At 38.7% G+C, this 19,649-nt stretch overlaps 1 protein-coding gene across 1 annotated transcript; it reads right to left on the bottom strand.

The window, feature by feature from the left end:
- Positions 1 to 2,956: 2,956 nt before the first annotated feature.
- Positions 2,957 to 17,163, bottom strand: LOC135993583 (homeobox protein CDX-1-like). The gene is made up of 3 exons (XM_065643533.1): positions 16,731 to 17,163; positions 6,680 to 6,825; positions 2,957 to 3,211 (listed from the first exon to the last, which is right to left on the bottom strand). The coding sequence occupies exons 1-3, from the start codon at positions 17,161 to 17,163 to the stop codon at positions 2,957 to 2,959; spliced, it is 834 nt and encodes a 277-aa protein (XP_065499605.1).
- Positions 17,164 to 19,649: the final 2,486 nt, after the last annotated feature.

Below are 19,649 nucleotides of genomic sequence, written 5' to 3'. Positions count from 1 at the left end.
TGTGTCTCCGCTTTTATGTCTTTCTTATTTTTAATTATACACAATACAGCATCTAAGTAACAGCACTACACAGGCTTATTAGAGGAAAAAAAAGCTTTCTTTTGGTGGGCAACGGTTTAAAGGGTTAAGCCTTATTGAAAATATTTAGCTGAATAGATTGCTGGTAAGTTTTACAAAAAAATTGTACTACTTGAAACAATCCCTGGCATAACTAGAAGGTTAATAATCTCTAAGGTATTGCCCTGTTTTATAGATACTGCTTTTGGAGCAATAAATTTTAACCTTTGAACATGTGCTTCTGCAAATAAAATCCAGCCTTATTTTGTGTACTTAACAACTTCTGATTGGAAACACATAGCAACCTATAGCAAGCATGCTTTCAGCAAACTGAAACAGAAATGAGGCAGATCTTCAAAGTGGTCACTTATCTTCCTCAATAACTCTTCTACATGTAAACAAGATAAACCAGGTCGTTTTGCCAGATTCCCCTCTCTTTGAATGATGTTTAAATAATTTTAAAGAGAAAGAAGTTGTGTTCAGATATATTTCTTGAAGGACTTTATTTTTCCTTTTAAAAATTCTAATACAAAATTAAACTATGTCATGGAAATGTAATTAAAATAGGTAGCTATGAACTTGATACTGCAAAACCCTGGGGCCAGGGTTCTGTGCACTGAGCTAGAACTAGATCCTAGATTACTGTGTATCAGTACAAAAGACAAAGTTTACTTCTATATTCTTACCTTTTGAAAGTCTAAATCTGGAAATTTTGATTTTTTCTCTAGTATGCAAGCGTAATTCATTTAATTGGCCGATGCGAGGATGCTTTTCTCCTTGATCCTTTTGCAGTCTCTATGAAGTTAAATATATGTGAGTGTGTGCGTTAACTGTAGGTAAAATATCTCTAGTATTTCCCTCTGTAGACAGAATGGGTGCTCTGTATACTTCCAATGGATTCCTCTTTTGGACACATCCAATCCATATCTCTTTTGGGAGAGTAGTGTTTTGGTTTGGTTGCCATGCACATCAATATAGATGGTAAATCACTTTTGTTCCCACATGCTGCTTGTCATGTTCCACTTTTCATAATATGTGGAAATCAGTAGGAGTCTTTCTGTTGCTGAACTTTGAATTGCAGCTTCTTCATCTCATTTGTATTACCTATGCCAAGCTTCAAACTGCTGTTGCCAGCAAGAGGAGCAGCATTGTGACGGCAAAAAGTGGGAATTCTGCAATGTAGATGTGTCTGTTTAAAGTTGAAATTTTACTCTTATTTACTAAGAGTCTTTCTTGCAACCATAAAATCATTTAAAAAAATAAGAAATCGTGAAAACTGCCAGCTCTCTGAACCATCCTGGTCTTACTAGTTTCTTCTACTTTTTGTAAGCTTTGTTACCATCACCCTGCTTTTAAATTTGATATTACAATTCAATAACAGGCTAATTATGAAAATCTGCATGTTCACTTGCTACAGTTGCGGATACCACATTGGAAAATTATTATGAAAAAGTCATTTATTTTAATGTTCTTTATATACAAAGTAGTTTTACATTACCAACATTTTCATGATCTAATAGTACTATTTGTTATAATTAAGGAAAAAAAAAATAAACCAAGAATATAGTGCCTAAATGACTTAATGCTCCTAAGTCTTATTTGCAATAGTGACAGGGATATTTAGGAGGACACCTTGATGAAAATCAGTGAGGGTGGGCATCCTAAATTTCTAAATTGCTTTTGACAATGAGGATGTAAATTCCCAGATCACTTATGTGCTTTAAAAATTTTCCCTTTGCAGACAAGTTATACAAATGCAATTGTTAGTCGTCTTAGGATGTAAGTATCTGGATTATTCTTAAGTACTGCTTACCTGCCAAATTCTGCTTAGGATGGAAAGGATCAGCACTTCAGGAATTGAGACACACTCAAATTGCGGAGAGATTATTTTTAAGTGAAATATTTGTTTGTTTTGTCTTCCATTAATTTGACTTATCAGATTTTTTTAGTGTCAGCGTAGCTCTGAAACCTGGACCAAATTTAAAATTGGTTGAATGCAATTATTGCATCTTTATCCATGGGCTATACTGTCTCATGAAATGCAGTCAGTTTTGAAATACCCACACTTCTGAAAAGCATTTCCCCCTACTTTGTTCTTTATTTTAGGATAGAAAATTAATCTGATATGATTTTTCTTCTATCAAAAATGAATTTGGGCCAAGATTCACAATTCCAGAATGCTTTCAACACATTTATGGTAAGATTGAAGAGTGCATGTTTATACCAGCATGTGGAGCATTAGAAATCATACCTGTCAAAACCAGAACATTCCAAAAAGCTCATCCCTGACCTTTGCCCTTAACATGTAGTGAGTGCAATCACCACGACCCAGGCTTTCCATCATGTGGGTCAAAACGTATAAGCCAGGTTTTAATTTATCAAGATCCATGTGTAAAGTCCATGAAGGTGAGATTAGTACATGGAACCTGTGTGGAGATCAAAGGAGAAGGAATATACTCTTCACCTAGGGGCAAGGGACCGACAGAGCACTTCTTGTGTTGCCTGTGGCCCGTTTTGTGTTGGCTTTTGTTTGCAGTGTACTGTAACCTGTGGCTGTATCTGGTCCTCAGTTCTCCTCCTTCCCAGTGCCTGCCCACCGCCGCGTGGCTGGAGGGATCCTTGCCGGCTGGCTCCACCGCGGCACGGCATCCTCTGGCAGAGGCTCCCTGCAACTAGGATTCCTGGCACACAACAGTTCCATCGCCCTTGGGAACTTGCGCTATGCTGCAGACCTGGCAAGTGGCTCTTGGTTTACTGTACTTGAAGCTTATGTGCCCAGAACTGTGTCGTGCTGGGGACTCCTGCAAAACAGCTACCGCTGGCCTTTCTCTTTCCTACTGTAGTGCTCCATGTACTGGTAGTTTAGAGCGTTCGTTATGCAGTCGCTCTTCGGGCAGCCTCACTGAGAGGCCACTACCTGCTGCAGGTTCCCGTTGTGCTGCAAACTATTCATGGGAAGCGGCGGTGGAGGAGGTGGAGGTGGGAATAAAGAACTGGGCATCTCTGAGTGAGTCTGTTGGTCAGGAACTGGCATCGGGCTCACTGAGCCAGAGTCACTCTGCATAGAGCCAAGATTGCTGCCATCAAAATGAGTCATTTTCTTCTTCATTAATTTTCTTTCTTTGGCTCGGCGATTCTGGAACCAGATTTTCACCTGCAGAGGAGCAGAGGAAAATTTTTTTTTTCAGTTGCTAATAGAATGTAATGCAGTCCTTTATGTATACAGTCAAGGGTTATAGGAAATATCAATTGCATGAGGACCAATGAGGAGTGTAGTGGCAAACTGAGACAACAGGCTTGTTTGCTTGTTTGTCATACAGGTAATCTTTCCTATCTGATAATAAAATATTTAGTAGTACCTTGATAAAAAGAGTTTTTTTCAGTGTTAATCCCTTATTTTTAGGAGGTGCTTCTTTATGGAATGAACTTAGATTTGGTTTTTTTTAGTGCAGAATCTCCCGTGTCATAGTGATGGCCAAAAGAACCTGAGAGTATCTTTAAATTGAAAACTATATGTGCTAGTCACAGCAAGTCAAAACCTGTTACTGGCCTATTGACTGAGGCACAAAAGCTTTTCTGTTTGGATGCTGCACATTAGGTGATTAGCTCCAATATGTAACCCAATGGAGACACCAGCACACTACTCTTGGTGCACCGCGCTAATTCAAAATACTGTATTAGCTGTGCCTTAGTAGCTGAGTGCCTTTTATTGCATTCGTAGATGGAGCCAGAATCTGCTGCTGCTTCCTGCTCAGTCCACTGCTTGATCCCATAGTGATTGCTCTGTCACAGAAATGCAGTCATCTTTGGGAAGAAATGAAGCAACTATTGAAGAGTATATGGGTTTTGATTAGGACGGAACAAGTGAGGACATGAGATGAACTGGATGAGGAATGGTCAGTTGAAAACACAGCAGAACTTGTTTAGATGTGAAGAGGTGAATGTTCTATGGCAACTGAAATGTCTTTGGATGTGAATCCCAAATGTTGGATTTAAAGCAGTGCATATTTATCCTTGGAAGTGGCTTTGTATTATGTCTAGTCAGTGTAATGAATCAAGCTACCTCTTTCTGATAGGTTGTGCTTGCTTGGTGTTCAGATGGCAAAGGAAAAACTTTTGTCACCATTTTCTATAACCAGAAGAAAAATCAATAGTTTGCTGAGAAATACTGATTTGTTCAGTTATTCTTTGCTAGAAGCTAGAAAGCGAAAGAGGACCATGATCCCAAAAGAGATGAAACAGTAAGAGGTAATAACATCTGTGGCTACTAGGTTGTGTTCTGAAAGAAAACCAGTGGTGAAGTCCCACGAAACACCTCAAGGAACCTCTGTGACAGTCTTGGTGTAGTTATCCTTGAGGCATTATTATTTGCATTTTACAACTGAAGAATTCGGATATAGCCGAAGCTTGTGGAAATTTGACCTAGGTCTCTTAAGTCCCAGGCTGTTATCTGAGACACTTGGCAGTTCATTTTGTTGTCTAGTTTCTGGAACATCATTTCAGTACGAAATTATGTTCCATTAAACCAGTCTCAAATACTGTCAAGTAACTACAAGTAAATACAGATCTGTAATGTTAGACCAAAAGCCAACATGGTCACTTGCATCTGTCTGACTTGTTCTTCACCTGTTGCCCTCCTTCTTTTCAGTATTTTTTTTCCACTGTTCAGTTGTTATGCAAATAACTCCTCCTCTGAAGTCTAATTTCTCACTTCTTTCTTGCCTTCATCATCATCTTTATTTCTGTGTCCTTCCTGTATTAGCAAAGCTTTGTCTGTTTCTTTCTTCATTAGATATTACATCTTTCCTGCCTTGTTTAAACAATTGTTCTTTTTCCTTTGGTCTTGAGATATTCCTTCCAGTGCCCTGGATGGGATTTTGGCGTAGCCAGGAAAAAAGCTTTTCCAGAAAAATAATTTCAGGTTTTTAGGCTGAGTGCAGTGGAACTTGGCATAGGACAGGGCATGTTCCATCACATTCATATGATGAGGTTGTTTAATTTGCATGAAAGGGTAGTAATGGGAGTATAGATCAGTTATTTCTTAATCTTACATTTTCAAAATTGACTTCTGAGACATAGGCTTTATGCACTGGGATTAATTTCATTCATGACATATATTGATGATGAAGAAGAGCAAATATTGCTGAAACTGTTGCCATGTTTCCCCAATGTATGTCAAGTCTTATATCATGTCTTTTTTGTTTCACCACTTCGAATTTATTAATGAAACAGTTTATCAGGGTTTATCACTGAACTAGGAAGTTTCAAGTAAATATTTTGGTTGTTTACAGAAGCAGGGTCATAATTTTTAAATTCAGCACAATGAAGTCAAGTTACTAAGGTTTTAATAGCCAGCAAAAAGACACATAGTGTATTTTTTTAATACCTCTCTGAAATAATTTTAATTTTCAATAATTAAATACTCACATTAAGCAGCTGACTGAGAAATATTTGCAAAATGGGTATTTCCTTCTGCGTTTCTGTAAGCTCTTTCAGTGTGTGCTGTGTAAACAAGTCTAGTTTGGATGAACAGTGCTACAACTAGGTGGATTTTGGACTATCCCTGCCCAGTAGACAATGGTGAATCAGGCATAATCTTCAATGAATGATACTGAAAAACAGCTGACTGAGCAAACAGTGCTGTGATGGTTTGCAAATAGAAAAGGTACCAAGTGAGCATACTGTGTGCTGAAATCTCTTCAGGGAGTTCCTTCAGTAAAGCTTTTAATTTTCTATTTGGCTGCTTACTTCAGTGTACTGCATCAAGAAACTGCGAAGTAAAATGGGGCCAACCATTTGCTCGACCTGTGTTGTGAGCGTCTTTGTGGGAGATCTGGCTTGGCATCTTATCTCGGCTGTTTGCAGGAGAGCCAGAGGCCATGGACCCGCCTGGCTTTGGTGCGGGGTGCCACAGGCATTGCAGCTGCATGATTGAAGAATGGGGCACATATATATCTTTTGACCAGAAAGGATTGTGCTTTGATTTACATTGTGGGAACAGAAGTAGAATTTGGAGGAGGTAGGGGGAAATAGGGGTAGGAGAAAGGAGCAGCAGGTATGTAGGAAATCTTTATCAAAAGGTTAAAGGCAGCCAAAGAAACAAATACCTTTAAGTGTCCTGAACATACTTGAGCTCATCACTTCCATTCTCTGCTAAGACTGACCTTGTTGAAACTCGTTATAGTATTCCTATTGGCTTCAGCAGAACCAGGATATCTGCTTTAGAAATTTTGGGAAAAAATTTCTCCCTGCTACAACTAGCCCAGTAAAACAGAGAGAAATCCAGGTGGGATTTTGTTGATATTTTTAAACTCTTGTTTCTCAGAACAGGACTGTACATAAGACCAGTGTTTGTTTGTTTTCTGTGTTGTTGCACAGCTCTCTGATGTCACTGTGAGAGCTGAAGAAGTGCTGATGGGATATTCAGAAATGCAATTGTTTCAAAAAGGGCTGTCAGGCTGTTCAGCTGGATAGTTTGAGTTCCTGCACTGCAAAGGGAACCCAGTTGCATTGTTTGGTTATTTGAGGCATTAGCATTTTCGTGTTCTTAACCAGTGTGGCTATGTCCTCATCCGCAATAATAAATTCAAAGGAAATCCTGAATGGGTGATCCATACTCTACCTGTCTCTCGGAAAGTCTTAGGTTTGCAGCAAGTTCAGACTTCCTCCTGATTGTAATGTATCTGTTGTAATGAAATTCCTTCTCTAATTCTAATCTCTGATGATCTGTGTAAACCACTCGGTACTTCTCTCTTGTTCTTGTTTTACCTGTTTTGAAAGAAGAACACATTGCTTCAAGCTAGAATTTTTTTAACTTTAATAACACAAAATATCTGGCTTTACATTTAAAAATGTTTGTGGGTATTTTAGGCCTGATTCTCCATGCACTTACCCAGAGTAATTCCCTTGACTGCAGAGGACTTGGTCTTGATTTACAACACAAGAGGTTCATACCATCAGATTTTGGGTTTGCTTCTTAGTACATAGATGATAAACTGCTTCTCATATCCTTTATCACCCTTGTGTTATCGGTTGGGAAAGGGAAGGCATTCTTGTTAAGAGCAAGGAGCCAGGAAACCTGGATTCTGTTCCCAGCTCTGCTGCAGGCTTCCTGCCTGCTCCTGAATTGCTCTGTTCCTCTGTCCCTAAAGCTGATACACAGCTACCTGCTTCAGAGGGAAATTGTGAAGGGTATTTTACTGCACAGAAAATACTTCTATTGAGAGCTTCCAAAGTTCCTCGCTTCTTGTTGCTAGGAAAATAAATACAGTATTGTGATTGTTACTGCTATTTGGAGGTTGTGTTGTTCCTTTGAGTCTGGCACAGTCTATCCACGACTTGATAATAGCACAGGGAATAGTAACATGGATTTTCAGGAGACGGTTAATAAAAAAGATAAAAAGAAATGAATAATACTTAACAAAAGACATTGAACAATAATAGAACTGCAGCATCTGTTCTTTTGCAAGCAGCACTGCTGCATCCTTTCAGGGTACAGCTGACTGAAGCAGACGTGGCTCAGCAGTATCTGGGTCATTAAAAAGTAATGGCAAGTGACATGAGCCAGTGAACACAGATGCAAGTAGCTGGAATTTTATGGATCTCATGCAGGATAATTTCTGAGGACAGAATGTGTTGGCGGTAGTGAAAGAGAATTGAGAATGGGAAAGGCTACCGATGCTTTCTCACCCATCTTTCTTCTGTTGTTAATGTTCATATTAGGTAATCAATATATTGGATATAAACACCTGCTTAAAACCAAGAACCCTGAGCTCTAGCCTAAGGTGGTCTTACATTTTTTGAAAGATTGGATCATTGTTGTGTTGAGAATAGTGTTCCTGTATTCGCTAACCACAGTCTTACCATTTTTTTATGCTTCCTTGTCTGTCTTTATATGTACATTTCTTCAGATGTATATACTTAGATTGCAAATTGTCAGGGACAGGGAATCTATTTTTAGTTGGTATTGTGTTTTGCAGTGAGTCTTGCTGTCACAATGTAGGTTGTGAATCTTTGTGTCCTTAGTGGTCACTATAATAGAACAGCCCCCTTGGATTCAGGTTCTCTCAGATGATGCATAAAATTCAAGGCATATCATGGCTCGCTACCTGTATCAGTCTGCTGTTGCTGCAGGGGTAGCAAACACAACAGCTCGTGTTTGCTTACAGATCTCTTTCTCAAAAGAATGCATGCATGCCTAGCTCTTCAAAATACAGGTTCCTCAAACTCGTAATAGTTGCACTCCTAATGAGAGCAGTTAATTTTGATTGCAGAGGACTAAAATAAATTTTCAGAGAGTGAGTTGGTAAAATTTCAGTCTCTGAGTAGATCACCATGGCACACTGCCCCCGGGCAACCAGCTTCTCCCTGCAGGAGAGAATGGCTGGAGGTTTTGTGGGTCCCAAAAGCCCCTCCTTCCAACTCCCCTTGCTTTTGAAGTTTAAGTAGCACCCAGAAATCAGAATTCAGAGTACAGAACTATAGCAGAATCTTGAAGTACTTTATCCCTTAATTCATTATTTAGTTTCACAGGTTCATGTTTATGTGTGTTTGTGTTTTTTCCTCTCATCTGTGGAGGGACACATAACATCCTATTATTTTAATAGCTGAACATATTCAAAGTTGGCATTGCCTTCTGCTTGCTGTATACACTGTGTGGTAATGTCTTGAGAGCCATATCACTATTTTCTCTTCCAGCATTTAACAGTATTTTACTACTTGTAAGAGTTTTTGGCTCACCAAGGTAGTGTTTGTTTGCGTTAAAAGGTTCTTCGGGCTTTAATCCTTTTTGTACTGTTGGTATAGATCCTAGATCAATCTATCTATCTATATACGCACACATCACCTATATATACACAGTATACAGATATACTTCTATACTGGAAGTCCTGGTCAGTGCAATGCTGTAAACAGTTGTTGCTACATCTCTGGTTGTAAATAATAACTTGCTTGCCCTATGTGACAGAGTTTCTCTAGGATTCTTCCCAGGCTTGTAGAACAAGGTCTACATCAGAATTCGATCCTTCAGCTTCCATGCGCCGTGGTGTTCAACTCTGGACAAGGACTATATGTGAATAGTGAGTTTACAATGCTGTGGGTATTTTCCAAGTGTCTTGAGGAAATCAGCCTGTTTACTTGGAACATTTCAATAGGGAAAATAGGTGTGTTTGTGTTTGTTCCTTATGCTGGGGTTTCTGCTCAATCCCTGCAGTCAAAACCGCTTTGACTCAAAAGCATTAACCTCCCTCTGCAGGGTCTGCTGTGCTGTGTTTGGCTGGGATACATACACAGGACATTCTCATTTCAGTAGAATTTCTGTCCTTGCGAAACCATAGTGAAAGCAGAATTAGCTCAAGTATGTTTACACTGATAATCAAGTGAAAAGTGCTGTTAATTTTACAACATTATGGTAAGAATTTGAGCGTCTCCAATGAACCGCAGTTATTCAGTTCAGTCCACATAACCGCTAGGACATTTGGTTTTGTTCATTCGAAGTGTAAATTGTTTGTTTAACATACAGGCACCTGTGGTGCTTTAATGTCTCACTTGATATTTTTTAACTTTTGATCTCTCTAGATGGTGGTTCATTTAGGTTTTTTCCCTCTTAAATGAGAATTTGGGGTCATTCTATGGAAGAAAATGTTTAAAATGTTTCCTTAGTTCCCTTTATGTTGTTAAGATGGATTACGCAAAAGAGCAACAAGGTGATCTTATCTTGAACCCTATTCTCATTCAGAAGCCATAGACAAATATAAAATGTTGTTCTATTGCCAAAACAGGGTGGTAAACTTCAAGATAAACCTTCCTGTTTCTGGTTTTAAGTGCTTAAAACCCGTATTATCTGAGTAGGAGAGGGTTGGGTCTTTTGCTTTTTAAACTGAAGAAGAAATTAAATGCATGTAAAAACCAGAACTTTCTCCCATAAAATATTTTAATTTTGTATGAGTAGCTTTCAGTTTATTTTTAGTAGCAATGATAATATCTGGTTTCTTTTTGAAGGAAGATGGGGAGCTTTCACGTCTAATTTCTTTCTTTAAGGTAAGTTAAGAGAATAATTTAAAAGTAGACAATCAAAAGGTGAACGCTTCCTTCCTAAAAGTCAACAACAATCTGAGAAAAATTCTCTGATTTGTCACATAAATCTTGTCTTTAATAATTTGATATTTTGTGTCGGGTAATACCCTTAGTGAGAGACAACAGGCAGTGGGAGCTGAGATCTGCCTGGTTCTTCTGAGAGGATACTTCTAGTCCTGGCCCAGCCGTGTTTGACTCTGTTAGGCCTTTCCCCAGACTCCCATTGATGTCAGTGAGAGTCTTGCTAATTAATGCCTTTGTTGGATTCTGGGTTGGAATTAGTCTGCATATGGTATTTCCTTTCAAAGGCAAAGTACACCTTTCTTTTATTTGCCAAAGTTAAACAGCAGCAACAAAACCTATCACTAAACAGTTTGGGACTTCAGCCTCTAAATTCTATCTGTGAGATGGAATAGATGCATTCTGAGCCAAATCTTTCAGATCTGCTTACTGGTTTTATTTACAGTGATGCATTTTATTTCAAGAAGTATTACCTGAGTACAATTTGAGGTAGGACTAATGGTTTCACCCCAGAGAGGAGAAGGATGTTCTTCACTTCTCAGACTTCTTTAGGAGATAATGGCAGAATTTAATGGTGTAATGACAAAAGTTAATATTTTAATCCAATTCTTTAGTTAAATCCTGCATATTTTACTCAGGTGAGTGAAATTAGCAACATTTAACTTTGTGCAACCTAAATTAATCTTGTTAGTGACAGATTATAATTTTGATCAGCAATGTAGTGTCGTTTTTATTGGAAATGTGTTCTGTCATGGACAGCTATACTACAGAGCTGCAAGTGGTTGGAGAGGTTATTAGTAGTTGGGTGGAAGAAAAATGAAACAAAAGAGCTTTGAAGCAACTACTTTTGCAGTACGATTGTGTTGGGGGAGTGGATTTCCTGGTTTTAATGAGCTAAGAACAGAGAGTTTTGTCAAAAACCTATTTTGCAAATAGTGACTCTTGAAGAGTGCCTTTGGAGTAACAAGAAATAAGACATTTCAGACTTGGAAAGCTTTTAGTGAGATATAGTTTAACAATCCTGTTCTATCACACCCACTCCAGCAATTTTTGTGACTGGCCAGGCTTTGAGTTGGGGGAAGGGAACAGCTTTCCCATTGGTCATAAAATTCACAGAGCATTTCTTCTGAAGACAATAAAGCCAGGAGAAGGCCTCTTTATTTGCTGTGAAAATCATCACCCTTTCCGGCAATATAACTCCTGAAGAAAAGAGGGAGAAGGAAGAGACGAGACTGCATATCAAAGCGAAGTGAAGTGTTAAAAGGGTCTGTTGCCTCAATATGACAGATAGGCCTCAAAACCTCAGACAATGTAGCCCAGGAAAGGAAAAAAAAACCCCACAATCGGACCTCACAACTAGTTTACAAAGCAAAATAAATTAGCATTAGAACTAGTTTGGCCCCTTTTTCAGTGCCTCCTCTCTTAAATGTTCAGGAATATTCTTAGTCTACTAAAATTGGCAGCCTTCATAAACTCCAGAAGCTACCTAATTTAGGCAGAAGATATAGTATAGAATAATGTGGGATTACTGTCAGATTACTTATAAAGCATTTCAATCTGGATTCCATAGTCTACCATTGTTTCAGAGGGAGTTAATGTCTGTACTTGATGACTGAATGTTAGCTTAAGTCAGCTTGAAATGTGAGACAGCTTTCTGGCCTGTAGATGTGCTCAGTTCAAATCTGTGTCTTTATGTTAGCTCAGTATTAAGAGAGAGATTAGTGTTAGTTTTTGAGTTTATAAAGGTAAAGACTGTCGGAGATTAGGCCTCAGAATTTTGAGATTTTCTCTAAATATTTATGCACTTTATGGGAAAAGAAAGGGGCAAATTCTTCCTAGTGTAATTTCACTGACTTAATTGAAGTTGTGAAGCAAAAGTAGTAAGACAGTTAAGTATTGAAGATGGACATTGTGCTACACATGATGTTCTGTAAAGTTAAATTAAAAAAAACCCCCACAAACCAATCATACACTGCCATTGTATTAGAAAATGTTAGATAGAAGAGGTCTTAGTGTGATGAGTAGGAGTATTCATTATTGCAAAGTTGGATGCATAAAGGTTTGTGGAACATGCTGAAATTCTATGTTTGTATTTTCTGCTGAGTCTTGATCATTTGTTCTTGTTATATGTGTTCACGTGACTTGTGCCAAAAAGAACAGAATAGGATCGTAGAATTGGAGCCTTCCAACAGACTTGAAGAATTTTCCTTCTGTTCTGTTGACTTCTATTTAAACTGCTGATGTTTTCAATTTTGACTATGTTCTACTATGCTGTTGTAAAGCTTGTTGGCCAAATACTGTCCTTCCCTTTGCTAGTGGAAACTTTTCTATTCATCATACAGAAGTAATTGAATCCAAAGCAGAGTCATTTTTGTCACCTTTAAACAATGATTGGACAGAGACAGCCCCGTATGGATTTTGTTTGCTAGAAGGATCCAACCTGCAGAAAATGTAGGTGGATTTCTAAGTGCCAAGACATCCCATTTCCAAGGACTGTATAGACTAAAAAGCAAATGATTAACTGAATTTTTTTCCAAGTGTTGTATGTTCTTTAGGCATTCAGTGTTTTTCAGGAATAGCTTCTTAAGAGGCTTGTTTTTCTTCCCTAGCTTTGAGGGAATATAACTTCTTTCTTCTTCAAAGACTAGATGCTATATATTTATAGTGCATTTGTTAATGATCAGAGTAAATTTTTATTGAACAAGAATGATAGGAGAGGTGTCATCTACAGGAAAAGTCTCTGCTTGTAATTTATGTCTGTTTAAAATTTGTTCCCTCCCTCTTATATGGTAACCTAACTGGAGATCTTAAGAGGTACTTTCAGCTTTGTGAGCAAATTCTTATTGCTGCTGGAACTACCTGTAGTTAACTCTTCAAACTCATGGTTTTGGGCGCAGTTCTACCACAGATGTACGTTGTTTTCTCACAAAGGAAACAGTAAAGACTACTTCTGTGTGAGTGATTGCGTATCTCCATAAAAATTTCAAAATCAACAGGAGGAGATTTGTAACTTGTTCTAAGGTGGTTTTATTCTACTTTCCATCAAATAATTTGCCTGTAATTATGCTCTGTGTGTGTGGAATTGCCACCTCAAATCTCTAGTTGTAGCTTTGTTCTGTCCTGTTACAACTGCTGGTTGCCTTGGCTTTGCTCACCCTGTCAAAGTGGTGGTTTAGAAGAGGGGACAGGAGCAGTTTAAGGGTTAGAGAAGAGTCTTTTTCAGTCTGTGTTCTCAGTTGAAAATACTAAGTAGTCGGTGTTTCCTCCCTCGAGTGTTTTAAGTCAAAACGTATTTGCTTTCTCCTGATTCCCGAACACCCTCAAGAGTGCAGTGGTTAGACATTGGATCCTGCGTGCACTGCATTTAGAATCGGGTCCCAATCCCTCCAGTTCCAAAGCTGCAGGGAGAGACACCCTTCAGCCAGAGGGAGAGTGATGGATGAAAGCCTTGTTAGGTCTTTTCTGTGGGAAATGCCTTCCAGTAGCACTAAACCAGGATGATAGTCTCGCATTAAATACCGAGATCTTCCAGTGGTTTCAAGTAGCATAACCTCATAAGCATCACTTAACACCAGTTGAAGACATGGGTTTATATTGAATGTTGTTTTTAAAGTTACAGAGTAAGACTTGAAATAATGTGTTCTTTTGTTCCAGGTTAGTTGTGTAGGTAACAGAGTATGAAAAGACCTGTAGGGCATGAGCCAGTGGTAGAAATTTCAATAAAGTATTTTGTCATCTCTCAGGTAATGAGGCCACAAAAGAGAAGCTAACCCTGAAATCTCTGGAGATGGAAATGTCATTGATTCTGGGCCCTGTTTCTGTAGCTGTTACAAGTCAAGTCTACTCAATGTAAGTAAACCTTTGGAAAGAATCACTCCTGATCTTGAAGGGATAACAGGAACATTTCTGGCACACTTTCAAGAATATCTGGCAAAAATCACTTGCCTTAATTAGTATTGCTTCCATAGTGAAATAATAACTAGTATTTTGCAACAAGTAATGAACAAATAATTAATTTCTCTGAGTAATTTCTGTTCTGATCACTTCAGGTAAGTCTGAGCCTCAGTTTTTCCATCCTCAAGAATAGTGGCTCATATCTGTTTCACACGGAATAATGAAATCTAATAAATAATAGGTGGGATTCCTTCACTCTTGCCTATACAAAACCTCTACTGCAATTCCTAAAGGTTTTGCAAAGAGACAGAAGAGGAATGCTCAATGTATGCATACAGCTTTAAGGATGTAAAAAGCAATGGATTCCATCTAAGAAAATGCTGAGGATTTTGATCATGATCCAGCAAACAACATTGGTACTTGCAGTTAGCCTGGTCACACATTGCAAAACACTTGCATGCTCAGAACCAAACTCAAGTGCATTACTAGATCTGACATTGCTGTTAGGGCAAATTTTTAAACTTATTTTTTGGAAAACGGGGAAAGACAAAGTGCCTGTGCTTTTAAACAGAGGAAAAGGAGCTAATGAAGACAAAGGAACCAACTCCAGTGAAGCAGATGTATTGGTACTCAACATTGCTGGACTAGCAAAAAGAAAGGGGAAAAAAAAAAAAAGAGAGAGAGAAGGGAAGAGGAGGCAGGGGAATTACTTATCTGGATTTTTCTCTGAAGCACGACCTAGTACCTATTAAATGAATGGACAGGCTCCCGCTAACTTCAGAGGGCCTTACACTGGCCCATGGGCATTTGGGAGGATGCGCTCCTATGACATGTGGATTTCTTAACTTCTTGCGATGAAGATGCTTGATATCTTGTTGGACCATTTGAGAACGAAGAGACTCCCAACACCTCCTGTGAATGCTCTGACCATTGCAGGCATGAAATTTGGAAGGTTAGAAAGCTGCTTAAGCAGACAGTTAGAATGTTATTATCTATTACATCTATATATTGTATCTCTCTATATAGAGAGATCTCACAGTGTCCCCGCTATACAAGTAACAGCACAGACAGATCAAATTGGGTCTTTCTGACAGGCAACAATTTAAATCCACAGGAGCAAGAGGCAGGTAGGTGAAGAGGAGATGAGAAGTAGTGGTTTTTTTAGGGCAAACATGCAGCCATCTGCAAGTCATATAGTTTGTGAGCAACTTCATTGCCCTTGTAAGGACTACTCAAAAGTAAGCTGTAAGTTTTTGCAGACTAGCTCTCTTCTGGTTTTGGGAGGGTTTTTTTGGTAGTATTCAGCAAAGAACAAATATGATTTAAAAAAACCCAGCTATTCTTTCTTTTTTTTAAATTTGCCCAAATTCTTATTCACCCAGAGTAACAACCTATCTGATTGTCCTGTTGACTTCTGTGGACTATGAACTGAAGTTGTGTTCAGCAGGAATGAGGATGACTCTGTCCATATAGAGTAGATGCATTATTTTAATAACAACAGTTTTTCTGTACGGTTGCTTTCATTTTCCTAAAGTATGTTTTAAGTAATTACTTTCCCATCAGAGATTGATTCAGTACTTGCTTTGAAAACTAATATTTACAGGCATGCGTGGCCAGAGCTGGGTTAGGAGGAAGGGCTGAAAGGAAAGCAACCTTTCTGGGGCGTGACTCGGAAATGCTGTGAGCATCTCTTGAGGGAGGGTATTGAGCATCCTTCATTTCTACTGATCTCAGCACCTTGGAGGATCAAATACTTTTACATAATGGATTGTGCCTCTGTTCTTTTCAGGCAGTTTTCCCTCTTTCATTCTTTGCTTTCTTGTTTCATTTTTTTTTTTTTCTATTCATGTAAGGTACAGATATTTGTTTTAGGGATGCTCAATACTTATATTTTGTCTATCATTCCTCATCACAATCAAACAGAACCTTTTCTTCATGCTTCGTGACTTACTTTTACTGGTTAAATACCGCTGAATTGTTTTGTACTCATGTACTATTATGCATCAGAGACTATTCTGTCACTGAATTAACTGATTGTGTTACCATGGATCTTTGTATTTCTTCATATTCTGAGAGCTACTACTACAAAGTGAAGCAACCCTTTCCTTATCATTCCTTTTTTTAAAGAATTGACTGTTTGATCTAGAGGAACTTGTTTCATTTCAGTGTTCTGAGGTTTAGACAGGTTGTTTGTAATACAAAGTCTTATTTCTAGCCCCGCCCCCCCCGTATGTATTTTAGTTGAACTCCTCGTATGCATTCTAAAACTTGAGGAAAACAAGCAAAATATAGGTTGTGGTGAAAGACAATACTTTCATCATGATTTCTTTCTGCAGATATGCTGCTTTGTTCTGATCTATAGGACTCCTAGTAAAAGCAATTATTTGATATCACAAATTTTGTTAAAATATCTGAAGTGAAAATACTTCACTGTCAAAGGTCATTGCTTTTCATTTGCCTCAGCATTAAAGGTCAAGAAAGAAATATAAGAAATAGCTGCTCAAAACCAGCATCCAGTAATTGAACTAATATTTAACTGCTAGCAAGAGAATCCTTCAGAGCAATTAAGATCTTGCTGTGTTAAACAGTGCGCTTCCCTCTAAACAGGGAACCTGGCAAAAAAACCCCAACAACGCAAAAAAAGTGAAATATCTTCTCAGCATAAAACCTCAGTGCCCTCATACCTGTAGAAGTGGATTGCACCGTTTTCCTCATCCATTCATAAGAGCTGTGCCTTTGGCTGTTGGGAGAGATTTGCTGGGCATTAATTGTTTCTACAGGCGGTAACCCCCCAGGTGCGGCAGGATGGAGGGAGCTGTAATCAGCAGAACTGTAGGAGACCTGTCCAGGAGACGAGCCATTGAGCTGGGCAGCAGCAACCGTGCTGGAAGGTCCTGGGCCGTAGGCGTTCCAGTCCTCCCGCTGTGGGCCATAGTGAGATCCCCAGGTTCCCGCGGGCTGGCCATGGGTGTCCAGAGTTGGCACATGATGATATCCCATGTAATCCGAGTAGGGTGGCGTAGACACAAAGTTTTGCGCTGGCAGGTTGTTGCTGCTGCACCTTGCAGATCCTGGATACATGCTGGTTTCTTTATCCAAAAGATAACTCACATACATGATGCTCACAGCTTGGCTTTGTCTTGCTGGGACATCCTGCTCCTCACAGGGTTTGTTTGATCTCTCTTCCCCTCCTCTTTCTCTCTCTTTTCTAGCCCTGACTGGCTCTATAAATGACTCATGCTAGCCCTGATGTCCCTTTACTACACATGATTAACAATGGTTTTACCAGGTGCTGGTGGTAACAGTTTACTAAGGTCCTGCCTGATGTCACAGATAACTGCCTGCCCCAAAATTACATTTGCATTCAAATGAAGGGCTGACCATGCAGGCAACCCCACCTTGCTGCTAGTTCTAGTGCTTCCTTTCTCACAGAGCCTTTATATATATTACCATCCCGGTTCTATACTTTCTGAATGTAGTTTGAAATCTTGTGGTCTTCAAGCAGAGTTGCGTATATAGTTAACCAATAACTGTTCAGACAGCAGTAGTAGTATTTTTCTTGAGTAACACATGTCAGAATCTAACTTTAGGTGCTAGGTTATAGTTAGTTAAAGCCTGGTATCTGTCAGTCCAGTAGTTCTTTTTTTAGAATGTGCCATATTATTTTTTTTAACTGAAAAGACCAGTCTTTAACTGCAGCTCTTACATAGTTTCTCACATGAGCACTCTTCTTGACTTCAGCTCTTAGTCCATGTGGGAGAGCACTTAGAAACCACAGTAATCCTCCTGATTTTAACATTACAAAGGATATACAAGAAGTCTCCTAGTCATTTTGAGCATTTGTTCATACGAATAGTCTTGTTGATGTTAGCAAGCCTATTCATGAGCTGGCTGCTTGCCACAGTGATTGAAGTTTCTCTATTCTTACCTACAATGTTAACAGAAAGAGAATCTGTTACTGAGAGAATGCAAAATTTGTCACTTTCCCTATGCTTGTGTCCTGTTTGTGATATTGAAATGAGTGGCAGTTTTCCCTAAAGGTTTTTCTGTTCTCATTGCTGTGCTTGTTCACAATAAGTGATACCTTTTCTTAGAAATATGGGTACAAGTTCTAGCTTTTTAGCTCAAAAAGCAGTTTCCTAACTTACAGGAGCAATCCTGTGTTTGTAAGTAACAAATTCCTATGAGAGATTATCTATAACCAGGACCACGGAGAGGAAGTGTTGTTTTTTTTAAATGAGATAATACTTAGGATTGTTTCTTAATGAGAATTTACTCTGTTTTCATTCCTGTTCCTTTAATGATGTGATACTCAATTGCACCTTTATTAATGAACCAACTTGTTAAAAGGATTTTTTTCTTAAACAGGTGCAAAGTATAATGAGTTTTTTCTTTGTTCAGAGGTGTATTTTTTCTTTGAGAGTCTTTTGCACTTTAACACCATTTAAACTTACAGGTTCCTCCTGATTCACAGGAGGGAAGAATCACTTTGCACACCTGACAACACCCTTGTTTTCTTTTGTGAGAGAATGGTGTCCTCAGGCGGTGTTCACAAGATGCTTTGTAGCTCCAGTTGTGGAAAAACCTTTTTTGACTGTTAATTTCAGGGCTAGGTGGAGAAGCACAGGCTGCCTTCTCTGAGTATTTAAGATTTTCCTACTGTACCCTTTGGTAAAACTTGTTCTCTTTTAGTTCTTGCTTCTTGTGCATTTTTGGAGGACAATGTTTTGCTGTCATAATTGCTGAAAGGTATTCTAAAAATCATTAGGTGGGGGGAAGTCGGCAGAAACTGTTTCTTCTGCTGGCATATGTGAGTTTATTCAGTTGCAACGTACACATCTGTGACAGCTGGCCATTCAAAATGGGCAAGTGCAGCTGCTGGTACAGACTCCTCAAATCTAGGGAGGTCAATAATCAGTACGTCATGTATCTGAACAGCCTAATTCTCCTGTAGCAGCAGAGTAAATCATATTAATCTAATTATGAATTCGGTGTCTCTAGATAGCCTGTGTCCATAGCTAGCAGTGCAATGGGATTTAAATGTAGCATGATCTATATTCTATTATTTTCTTTTCTGGAGTGTTTCCCTCCCTTTCTCAATCATTTAGAGCAGTATGGTTGCTTTGTACCTCTCAAGCTCAGACTGTATTGAAATAGTTATAAAGAAAAGATACTTTACAGCTTTTTTTGTTGTAAATTCATTTCAATTTCCTTTCTTCCTCTTCAAAACTGTTGAAGACTTATCCTTTTAAGCATTTCTGTACCTCTCCTGAATGCAGGTGTACCATTAAGTCAGCCAGACGAAGAAGCAGCATTTGCTTATTTACAGTAGCATTAGTTGTAGCCCTCCAGCTGTCTGGAAAATGTTCTAATTATGATTCAACAGGACTTTTCCTGCAGGCCTTAGTTACCTAATATACCAATAGCACAAAACACTGCAGAAGGGCCAGGTCTCACTGCCTGGTTTAGATCTTGACCTGCCCTTCTTCAGTGGTCAGCAATGTTGCATACACCAAACTGTAGTCATGCTAAAAACATTAAAATAATGTTTATTAGAAAAAAATAGAAATTCTTATATAAAAATACATTTTGATGCTTTCAGC

Source organism: Caloenas nicobarica, chromosome 12 (genome assembly GCF_036013445.1).
Source record: "Caloenas nicobarica isolate bCalNic1 chromosome 12, bCalNic1.hap1, whole genome shotgun sequence".
NCBI classification, from domain to species: Eukaryota; Metazoa; Chordata; class Aves; order Columbiformes; family Columbidae; genus Caloenas; species Caloenas nicobarica.
Note: the sequence above shows the minus strand (reverse complement) of the source record. Positions and strands in the feature narration are given on the sequence as shown.